General features: G+C 43.5%; 2 protein-coding genes across 4 annotated transcripts in view; one reads left to right on the top strand and one right to left on the bottom strand.

The window, feature by feature from the left end:
* Positions 1-2118: 2118 nt before the first annotated feature.
* Positions 2119-9204, top strand: slc19a3a (solute carrier family 19 member 3a). The gene is made up of 8 exons (XM_012826815.3): positions 2119-2327; positions 4550-4662; positions 4887-5109; positions 5579-6167; positions 6280-6621; positions 6906-7098; positions 7655-7796; positions 8490-9204. Exons 3-8 carry the CDS (start codon positions 4963-4965, stop codon positions 8643-8645), a joined length of 1569 nt encoding a protein of 522 aa, XP_012682269.1. The 5' UTR covers positions 2119-2327; positions 4550-4662; positions 4887-4962; the 3' UTR covers positions 8646-9204.
* Positions 9205-9322: 118 nt separating this feature from the next.
* The window catches only part of agfg1a (ArfGAP with FG repeats 1a), a 31964-nt gene continuing 29530 nt past the window's right edge, over positions 9323-11756 (bottom strand). For all 3 annotated transcript variants that reach the window (XM_042708676.1, XM_031573170.2, XM_031573171.2), the window contains 3 exons: positions 10852-11127; positions 10351-10442; positions 9323-10204 (listed from right to left, as the gene is read on the bottom strand). In XM_042708676.1, the coding sequence (XP_042564610.1) occupies positions 10145-10204; positions 10351-10442; positions 10852-11127 (428 nt within the window). In that variant the 3' untranslated portion in view covers positions 9323-10144. The remainder of the gene's footprint in view (positions 10205-10350; positions 10443-10851; positions 11128-11756) is intronic.

Here is an 11756-nt window from a genome sequence, read left to right as displayed (position 1 = left end):
CATTCTGACTAGAAATTAATTTGCGGCCCACTGATGTGCCTGCGTGTTTGTAACCGCCGCCGCCATACCTCCTCCCCCCGCACACATATTCTGCCTATAACACTTAAATATGTGGAATTATCAGGGTAGATCACTAACCGCCGCCACCACGCCCCCTCCCCCCGTGCACATATTCCGCCTGTAGCACTTGTCAGTGTAATTTCTTCGCTGAATATGGGTCTACATCAGTATATTTCAGGCAACGCGACTTGGCTATTCAGATTGACATATTTTTCTTATTTTACATATTTTTCACGATATTCAAGAGTAATCTGGAAATGAGTGGAAATATCAAAGCGAATTTATAAAAACAAAAAAAGTCAATGGTGAACATAGGCTCCTGTCGCGGACCCCCGGTTGAAAACCCCTGCTCTAGGGAAAAGGTAGTATTAAAAAGAGTGAACAAAAATCTCAGTGACAAGAAAATGCATGCTTTGAAAGTTTTAATGAAAATAAAGATGAAGAACGATAGACGTGGAAGATATCGAGATATCGAGAAAAAAAAAAACAAGAACACTAAAGTTTAACATTTTGCCCAAAAGTTAAAATAACCGTTTTAATGTCCGATTATGTCCAGTGATTTAAAAGTGTCATTAAAATGATTGGTATTTCTTTGACGGCTTTCATAAGGTTTGATGATATGATGGCATAGTGGAAGGTGACAGGGTTCTACTACATCTTTCATGTCCATTACCAATTCTGTTAACACTGTTTAATCACTGGACACAGAATCTTATGATGACTAATGAAAGACTAAAGTTATTTCAGTCTCATGACAGAAGGTTGAAGATAATAACTGAAGAAACTTAAGTGGATTACACCTTTTTAGCTGTGAGAAGTCTTAAACAGCCTCTTGAAAGTATCTGAGTCTTCTTAGACAGCTCAGCTCTGGCCTTGTTTATCTCCGACTCACTGGGGGCCTGCACAGACTGAAATAAGTGCCATTGTGGGTGAATAAAGAACTATCTTTGTTTTATCTCTCATCCAAAGATCATGCACCTCAACCCAACCTAGGGTTAGGGGTTACACACAATTTCAGTGTATGATCAGTATGACTGTCAGCAGAGTCTGAAGACACACATTCCAAAAGCTGTATAGTCACATGATTGCAGTCTGTGCATTGGTGAGACCAAACTCTAGAGGATCTGTTTGACAGGAAGTTTACCTCACGGTAAACAATAAGGTTCATTTCAAGGATTGTTTCTCTCCCTTCCTTCTGGCCCCACCCCTTCTCTTTCTACCCTTCTTGAGCAGTCTTCAGGCAGATGGGTCTCACCTCGGGTGATGCCTTTATTATCTCTGAGTCTGGCTGCTGCAAAAGTTCAACAGGGCTGGGATTATGTGACGTGATGATGGCAACGGAGTCCAGTGGATTCTGTGACAGCCGCATTCTCTCGTTTTGACCGCGGGAGGAACAGGGCTCCCTGAAAGTGTTTAGTAATGGTCCAGTTCCTAGGCCAATTCTTTTGATAGGCCCAATGATAGGCCCCATCATCCTGATTTCACCCAGCACAGTTACCCGAGAACATTGTGGGCCCGTTTCAGTTCCTCTGATTGTTCTGCCCTGTCAGGATCTGGAAGGTTATTCTTGATGGACACAATGGCCAGACTAACAATATTTCTGGCAGATGCCTCCGTTATTTCAAAGCTGCCTGAGAAGATCCGCCACCCCTGAGCCAGGCTGGTTTTCCTTAGGTGGTGGATCCAATAGCAGCATTGAGATGGAGAAGCACCTCTCCAATCTCTGCACTGTGTGAGTGATCGTGGGCTCGCTAGTTATTCCAAACAACAACGAGGTCTCTGGTGGACTGACTTCTGAGATAAACAGAGATGGTCTCTGCACTGCAGTATCATCATGTGATATTCACATGCCTTCATGTAACATACACAGATACAATGAATTTGTCAAATCTACAGAGGAATTAGATACATTTAGGACAGGGACTGATACAGAAAAGTACATGCTATTAAAACAAAAAACCTTTTCCTCTAATTGATCCTTCCAGTCCATGAGGATTATATGGCATGTTTGTCAAGTGTTCCTCTGTCTTCAAGAACAAAGGCTGTCCCTTTCCTGAACCCTTTCCTGCTTTTGTCTCATTGTATAATAGACTGTGTTTCTGTCTTCAAGGGCTCTTTCATCTTTTGCATGCTACACACCCCTGCATCGTTCTTGAGCTGCTGTGCTCGGCTTGCTCTGGCTAAGTGAAAGTCTCGTTTAGAGTCAGTTTGGTTTGTTAAGACAAACTGACCTGAATTGGGACCAGGAAAGAGACCTTTCTTCACAGGTAATTCCATTATGTGTCAATGTTGAATTATGTGTCAAGTGAATATTTCGCTATTTGCGCTGAAAAAAATGTTTAACACAACAGCTTGTTGCAGTACATACCAGTTCCTCTGGATTGTTCAGTGTTGACAAAATCAAAGATCTAATCGGAACACAGCATTTCACCGAGGGCCGGGAGGAGACGGTGAAGCGACGTATGGGGTACCGTCTCAACCATGTTTGGCTAAGCTCACATTTGGTCGTCTGAGTTGAGACAATGAGATAGAAGGTCTTTAGGTGAGGTTTTCATCATGGAATCGGTGTACTCACCAACTCTAACATAAAAGCCTATACGTATGAGTACAAGTACTGAGGCAACGAAATGCAGTTAGCATCTAACCAGAAGTGCAAAGCAGAAGAGTGCAGAGTATGTGCAAAATGGTAATATAAATATAGATAAATAGGATATATACAGTATGACATAAGATATAAGTGGTATGAACAGTAAGAACATGAGCAGCAATAATGGTGATTAGTACAGATGTGATATAGATATATGTAAAATGCAGGTGAAGTACAGGTAAAGGTGGCAGTAGAAGTTATAAATGAGGTAGGAGACATGATAAGATATAAGTACGATGAATATGGATATGGACAACAATTTTAAATAAATAGATATAGACAATTGAACAATTTAGTGCAAATGTTCAGTGGCTGGGGGGAGGTGTGTGGCAGTCAGGCCAGGGTAGAGGGGGGAGACAGACAGAGAAAGACTTACAGGTTCATATAGTTCCAGGTGGACCACTCTCCACTACCTAAAAAGTTTAGATTAGATTAGATTCAACTTTATGGTCATTGTGCAGAGTTCAGGTACAAAGTCAATGAAACGCAGTAGTAATTTGAAGTACAGTAACTTGAAAGTAACATAGATGATTTCCAGTTCCCTGTTATTGCAGATAACTTCTGACAACTATGTGTTAACTTAAGTAACTCAATCGTCCGTCTGTGCTCTACAACATGACAGACCATCAGAGAGAAGTCCATCTTCTCTACATCAGGCCAGGCGCTGACAGGTTTTCTAGGACTCTCAGGCGCAGAGATGACCTCATAGGTCGACGCTGCAGCCTCAGAGAGACCTGTGTAGGCGATTGAGTGACATAAAAGGGCAAGTGAGGTGTATTTACCAATCCACCACATAGGTGCAGACCATCAGATGTTAATAACAAAAACATCCCTTAATAAAAACAGTAAAAATGTATAATGTTGCTTTAATTGTACAAAAACCTGTAGCACTGCTAGCTTCTTCTGCTGAAATGTCACCCTAAGATTAATCGGAGGATTCCTTTGGCTGGGACCAGTGTTGGGAAGGTTACTTTTGAAATGTAATAGGTTACAGATGTTAAACATGTAAGAACTAATGTAACTATTTTACTTAATTCTTTAGACTTGCTTTTAATTACTTTTTGATTGATAGATTAGAGGCGGTGCAAATTCAAACACATCATTCAAAGTTTGAGCACATAATGCCAAATAACTGGAGCCTGTGTCGGTGGTAAAAAGATGCAAAGCAACAGAATGAATGTTTTATTCTACAGCTTAAACCATTTTACAGAAGAAGATATAATGAGATGTAACCCCCTTTGAAATCATCACCATTTTTATTAGTAACTGTAATTTTATTGCATATTCCTTACTCAATAACTGTAACCGATTACAATTACATTTATTTTGAAATTTAATAACATAACTCCGTTATATGGAACTACATAGTTACTCCCCAGCCCTGGCTGTGGAACTTCAGATTGATTATAAAAAATATAGTCAGTGTGGTTAGTCATACTGTTGACAATGGCAACCCTAGGTAATGAAGTCATAACAATGTCATGGAAACTAAATTGTCATGGCAATTAAATCATGGAAACATGATTTGATCTCCCATGCCAAATTATATTGTATCCAGGCGCAGTTGGTGTTGTCTAATAGCGATATTAGTGGCCAATATGATCAGAAATGTCATCACTCATAATTTCCTAAGCGCTGTTTCTAGCTTTGATGTTCTCTGTTTGCAAATGTCCCAAATGGACTCCCAATGGAAACAAACATGTCCTACTAGCTTTTCATCTCATCCATGTTAAAAAAATATGAATACTGAAATGAAGGTTGAACATGTGCTGTTTATTGTCTGCATATCTTAACCAGAGGGAGCCGATCAGTCATTGCCTTGATCTGGTTACACATTGACAGGTTTGGATCCCGCACACACCCATGTCCTCCAAAGCACCAGTTCATTCAGAAACAGAAGACACAGCGAAGGGAAAAACACTCATACCATGCTGTTGTAACAGTTACCTGAACAGGTAACAGACATAGAGCATGATCACTCACTCACTCACTCACTCACTCACACACTCACACACTCACACACTCACACACACACACACACACACACAATTCTTGTGTTGATTCACATAGATAACATGTTGTCTTTATTATTAATGCATGTCTGTACGTCATAACATGCACTGCTAAATTCATACTGTAAGCTAACTGCTATCTTGTTTGTGTACCCTGCATATTACAGGGACAAGCTGAGTCCTTCTTCCTAGGACACCTATTTCTCTCTCTCACACACACACACACACACACACTGCTGTACAATGACCTGTGTGGAGACATGGAGAACAAGCTGGGCATACCCCACCACTCTGCTGTGTGTCTACGGTTTCTTCACTACAGTCAAACCTTTGGAACCGTTCCTCACTCCTTTCCTCACTGGACCTGACAAGAACCTGACCATAGAACAGGTAAGACTAGGTTCTGGAAACTGGTTCCTAACTAGCACGCGTGTAGATTCCAGTATAAACTGGTTCCTAACTAGCACATGAGTGTAGATTCCAGTATAAACTGGTTCCTAACTAGCACATGAGTGTAGATTCCAATATAAACCTAAGGCACCTTGTGAGATCTGATTTCTTTGAGTAACTGAACTGAGTCAGCGATACCAAAGGGGTATTTTAATGCATTGTAATGTCATACTTACTAATTGTTAATACTTAACCGATATGACTAATTGTTATGGGTGAATGAGTACAGTATCTGCGCTAAGAGAGGACTCTTCACCTATTATTTTATGGTTTCCACCTTTAATTAATTTACCCCATCAAAATAGAAATATTTAACAGTTTTCACAGGATTGACCATCCTTGTGGCCATATTTGAGCTCTCTCATATGCCACCCCACATCACATTTCGTGTCTCTCCTCTTACCTTCAGTTGACCAATCAGATCTTCCCAGTGTCAACCTACTCCTACCTGGCAGTCCTAGTGCCTGTTTTCCTGCTCACCGATTGGCTGCGCTACAAACCTGTGATGGTGTTCCAGTGCTCCGCCCTGCTTGTGGTGACTGCTATGCTGCTATGGCTGAAGAGTGTGGCGGAGATGCAAGCCACGCAGTTCTTCTACGGCGTGGTGATGGCCAGCGATGTGGCCTACTACGCCTACATCTACAGTGTGGTGGAACTCCAGCACTACCGCAAGGCCACTTCCTTCTGCCGCGCGGCCCAACTCATGGGCTACACAGTGGGCTCAGTGCTAGGCCAGCTCCTGGTCTCGTTCGGCCTGCTGTCTTACCACTACATACTGGTAATCACTCTGGTGCTCACCGCACTGGCATGGGGGGTCTCCTGGCTCCTTCCTATGCCCCAGAGAAGCATGTTCTTCCACCGAAGACGAAAGAGCGAAGGCAGAGGTGGGACAGAGCATGAGGAAGATGGAGATGACCACCCCGTCACAGATGTCCCCAAAACAGAGGACATCAATCCAAATCATTCACCCTCTCCAGAAGACACTTCCTACATAACAGGCAAGTATCATTCCTCCTCTGCAGTAACCCATAAAACAATAGACTAATCTAAATACACACTCCCCATTTCCTCCAATATAGACCATTCCTTCTTATGCTCATACCTTCACAGCTCCTGCTGACTTGGCTACACTTCAGAGAGCAGACACCAGGGGGCGCTCTCCTAGCATCCTCACAGAGAGTACAGTCAGCGGTGGAACTAGTGTGTGTGAGAGTCCTGCAGATCCTGCCGGTGGTGGAGCTAGCTGCGTGGGGGTGCTGGCTCAGCTGTGGAAGGACTTCCTGCAGTGCTACTCCACCCCGGGCCTTCTGCGCTGGTCCCTGTGGTGGGCTCTTGCCACCTGTGGTTACAACCAGATCCTCAACTATGTGCAGGTGCTGTGGGAACACATAGAACCATCCAGCAACTTCACCGTCTACAATGGCGGTGTGGAGGCAGTCTCCAATCTGTTTGGTGAGCCCTGGAGGGTTTATTTTTCTTTAATTGACATTGGAGCTATTGCACTGCTGAAGTAAAACTCTTTAAAAATGCCCCCAAAGAACAGGATGGAAACAGTTAAGACAGATGCTACTATGCAACATGATGAATTGCATGATGCATGAGGCCTATTGGTTTATAATCGTATTGCAGCAGTTATTTGAGTTCAGCTGGCTCCTCTTGTCTTATAAGGGAACGCTGAGAGAGGTGTGTGTCAGGATGAGGTGTTTTCAGTCGTTGTGTTCGTGTTGTGTTGGCAGGTGCTGCTACTGCCTATGGTATCGGCTTCACACAGGTGAATTGGCACCAGTGGGGTGAGTTGGCACTGGGCTCCTTCTCGGCGATGGGTGGCGGTGCCCTCTACCTGATGGTTTTCTCCGGAAACATCTGGGTATGCTACTGTGGATACGTGGTCTTCAAGTGCCTCTACATGCTGCTCATCACCATAGCAATGTGAGTGTGGACTGGCAGTAAGGGGACGGCCCTGTTCCTGTCGGGTCTTGTCTACACTGATTAGCTTATTTCTGTTGGCACACATACAACCAGAACGTTCTCTGGTAGCATACAAATTTACTTCCTGGTCCTTGGGGGTTAAGAAATCACATCCTCCGTATACAATTTTAATTACTGCTAAAATTGTATCTACAAAGTAGGATTAAAACCCATAATTCACTACCCAAGCATATACAGTGTTTCAGTCAAGGCCACCAAGTTATTTGTTTCTTTAAATCTCAAATCATGTTATATTCCAAAAATGTTATGGAAACCAATCAACAGTAGATAGACACAGTGTATAAGGACACATTTCTCCTAGTGCCTAAGTAGTATCCTTGCATGAGTATATATAAGGACACATTTCTCCTAGTGCCTAAGTAGTATCCTTGCATGAGTATATATATATATAAGGACACATTTCTCCTAGTGCCTAAGTAGTATCATTGCATGGCTGTCAATAACAGCTACATAATTAGAACAATACGGCAATCATAGTCATGCTATTTTCATTCAGGTTCCAGATTGCGGCAGATTTATCAATGGAGCGTTATGCCCTGATCTTTGGGGCAAACAACTTTGGTGGCCTGGTCCTCCAAACGGTCATCACTTTGGTGGTGGTGGACAGCCGAGGCCTGGGCTTGGACATAGTCACACAAGTGAGTTGGGTCATTTTTCTAAGAAGCTGTGTCTGGACAGTGACAAACTTGCCTAGTTGAGAACCCGTTGCTGGGTTGCATTGCCTCAAAAGAATCACTTCACAATGACCTTCAATAAGTGCTGATTTAGCTGAATGCTAAATAGATACTGCCACTTTGAACTCTTTTTAGTTATCTATGGTTTCTTAGTGGCATCATTGTGTAACCGCACTCATGGTAGTAGAAAAACTGGGATATGCCTTTAGGAGTTGGTTGAAAGTATGAAACTATGATGAGGACAATTAGGAGTATCTGGCACTTTAAGCTTAGGGTTCACTAAATGTGAGCAAAAGAAGCTGTTACTCCTTGTTTTCCTTGCCTCAGTGAGCCTGCTTGCTGTAATGGCATTAGACAAAGAAATAAAAATGAAAATGGAAATTGAATTGGAAGGAAATCCTTACGGCACCTGGTACACTGACGATGAAAGCTCATCCAAAAGAGTGCCTATATAACAGAGTTTGTTTGTAAACCATACAGGACCGCACATGAAATACGTCGTGAAGACAGAGGACGTGTTTAAATAGCCAAGATTGATTGGTCAACTGAATAGTGAAATAGCCAAGTGCACCCCCAAATGTGACACATCTATGCACATAAATGATGAACTCGTGGTTCAGTTCACCACAGCTATTCTTTCCTCTGTTTGTCTTCCAGTTCATCGTCTACGCAAGCTACTTCTGCTTCATCGCTCTAGTGTTCTTTGTCTGGGGCCTGTACATCTCGCTCCGCTGCAGAAGACACAAGGACCCTCCCAAGCAGGCTGTGGCCACACACACGGACACACACTCCGGGGCGGAACACAAGTTCTGATTCGGTTCAGAAACACATGCCACTCAAGCTCAAGCTTTCCAGGCACCAGTCAGTTAAACAGACGCTGGTGCCATCTTCAATTTTTGCACAGGCTCTAAGCCAGTCTTCCCTGCAGTGTTGCCTTCCGCTACGTGCCATGCTAGTACACAATCTTAGTATACTACACTCGTATAATGACTGAAAACAAGGCATCGGAGGCAATCTGTGGAACCAGAAACAGGAGAGAGATCATGGTAATATCCTACAACTACACTGAGTGTGGTGGACAGTGGCAATGTACTGGAGAGTGATGGGGGATTTTCCCAATACAGGGTACACGGCTCTGATGGTGTACGAAGGCAGATGTGTGGAATTAAGTTTTGCATTCCTGGCCCACACAAAATGGGTAAAAGTTGAATTCAACCTGGATGCAAGCATTCAAAATAGTAAAAAATAAAAAAGTTTGCATTTCTGGGATATACCCTGACAAATGAGACAGCCTTCCATGACTTTACAGAGAACTATTGCCAACCTGACCTGTAGCAGGTCTTCTGCAACGCCCCTAAACTCAATGGATGCATATGTATGTCTACGCCGTCTTCATATATATTTTGGGTTTTAAAACACATTCACACTACAAAAGATGTTAATAAATCTTTTTTTTATACAGAAAACATTCGGAACCATTACGCTTGAAATGTTTTAGTTAAAATTCCTTTTTAATATATACTGTATATATAATATATATACACACATTAACTTAAATTTAACGTAACGACCAGTAGAAGTGGTCTGTCCAGTCCAAGGGGCTTCCGCCAGCGCAGTCTCACAGCTGTGTGTGTGTGTGTATAGGTGTGTGTGTGTGTGTGTGTGTGTGTGTGTGTGTGTGTAGGGGTGAATGGATGGGTTTTGCTCTCCTGGAAGCCTGGTTCAGTCACTGCAGCCATTTAGGGAGGTGCCCCACGTTCCTCAGCCCACAAACCCTCAGAACTTAACACAATGTGTTAAAAGATACAAATACTGATATGCACAAAAGAGCTAAAGTCTGGCCTCTGCTAAGAAAAAAAAAAAAAATGAATGAAAACGAAATGAAATTCTGTACAGGGTTGCAGCACGATGCGTGGAGGGGTAGGGTTTGCAATAATAACTTAGTCGCCGGTGGTAGTCAGTCAGTTTGCGCAGAGGTGTGGACCTCTGCAGGAAGGCGTTCAGAGGTCTCATCCCAAAGAGGGGTGACGAGGGCACCCTTCTCTTTGCACCCCACGTTACCCTGCTTGTTTGGTTGCCATGGGCGATGTCATCACAGTCAAAGTTGTTCACAGCTGCTGTTGGTGCTTTTTTCTTTCATTCTTTCTCTCTTTTTTTTATGCCACTTATGTTCTTAAAATTGGTTACAAAAAATTGCAGGTCCTTTAGAAAAGGTTTCCTTTTTTGTTTTCTTTTAAAGCTACTCCTGTTGAACGGAAACAGTGCAAGAGGTGCAAGCGCAGCCACAGCGCCCCCCTGTGGGTGAGGAGGCCCTATAAGAAGGGGTTCGTGGAGTTGTTTCCTGTGGGGTACTGTGCAGCAGGAGCTCCCACCTGAGGGAGAGGAGACAGAGAGCCAGTCAGCATGAAGCTTTGAGAGAGGTGTGCAGTGAAACAACACAATGGGACCTTGTTTGGGTATGTGTTGGTGTTGGTGAGAAGGGGAGAGAGAAAGAGAGAAGAAAAAACACCAGACTCACGAGGAAGGGATTGCTGGAGACCCCAGGAGCAGCCATGTGCTGGCCGAATGCAGGAACAGGCTTGGGCTGACCAAAAGCACTGAAGCTCGTCCCTACACAAAACAAAACACGCAAGACAATTAATGCACACTCTGTCTGGCTATCTCTCAAACACACACACACACACACACAAAAACCCTGTATTTGCACGGAGCACAACACAGAAAAACACAGCATGCTCCAAACTCCAAACACACAAACCTACCCACACCTACATGGACGTACACAACAGAGACACGTGTATAACATGCACACCTGCACGTCATGAGGCTGCATGACTGACAACAACATACACATGCTTTGTTCAGATTAGTGATTCACAGGTTGTACTTTCAAATACATTAACCACAGCAGTTACACACAAGTGCACAGGTACACAGACACACACACACACACACACACACTATGTGTCCTCCACAAACAGGCAGGCAGACACAGAAAGACAGACAAACAGACATGTACCGTTGGGCTGTGGGGGGAATGCCTGTGTTGGGGGGAAGGCCTGCGTTGGGGGGAAGGCCTGTGTTGGGGGGAAGGCCTGCGTTGGGGCAAAGGCCTGTGTTGGAGGGAAGGCCTGCGTCGGAGGGAAGGCCTGTGTTGGGGGGAAGGCCTGTGTTGGAGGGAAGGCCTGCCCAGGGAAGGCTTGCTGGAAGGTTCCGCTAAAGCTGGTGGGCATGTTGTATGCCGCTGCATTTCCAAAGCCAGCTGGCATACTCATGGAACCTGTGCCAAACGAGGCTGAACACACACACACACACACACACACACAAGATCTCCGTTAGACCACTCAATACATACAAATATGGTTTACTCTCAACAAGAAAACAAACACCAGTGTCTGTCCATTATCAATGAATGAGTTTGTTTAAGAGCATCTTCTGTATTCTGAAGTCAAACACATACACACAAAATCTTCTGCAACACTTTTAGACACAAACAGTGGGCAGTGATGGTCAGGGCCAGTCTTCGTAGAAAACTGGTCTAGGGTCAGTTTTGGGCCATATGTAGCCAGATGTTATATCACTAGCTGGGTTTCCATCCAACTTTTTTATACAAATTTTGTACCTTTGAATAGGAAATCCTAACTGGAAACGCTTCAAAATGGCATGAAATTTAAATATAATAAGAAATGAATTTGCTATAGGGGGATGAGTTAACTACTGATTCACATAGAGTAAAATGCAACTAAGGTTAATGAAATTGGGTTTATTGGCATCAAATTGCACTTGCCTTTAAAATTGCCTCAACCACAGCTATTCACAACTCCTCCCTTGATCAGGAGAGTGTCCAACTTTCAATTCGCATAACACAGACTCACATTTGCTTTTGCCAAATGATCATGATTGCGCTTAAATGTGAAATATGTG

The sequence above is a fragment of the Clupea harengus genome, chromosome 9, assembly GCF_900700415.2.
Source record: "Clupea harengus chromosome 9, Ch_v2.0.2, whole genome shotgun sequence".
In the NCBI taxonomy this organism is placed as follows: domain Eukaryota; kingdom Metazoa; phylum Chordata; class Actinopteri; order Clupeiformes; family Clupeidae; genus Clupea; species Clupea harengus.
This window is presented reverse-complemented; position numbering and strand designations above follow the sequence as displayed.

Coding starts and splice junctions, on each gene's coding strand:
- slc19a3a (XM_012826815.3), top strand. CDS start 4,963: ATGACCTGTGTGGAGACATGGAGAACAAGCTGGGCATACCCCACCACT. Junction 5,110..5,578: donor AGAACCTGACCATAGAACAG/GTAAGACTAGGT, acceptor TCTTACCTTCAG/TTGACCAATCAGATCTTCCC. Junction 7,797..8,489: donor GCTTGGACATAGTCACACAA/GTGAGTTGGGTC, acceptor TTTGTCTTCCAG/TTCATCGTCTACGCAAGCTA.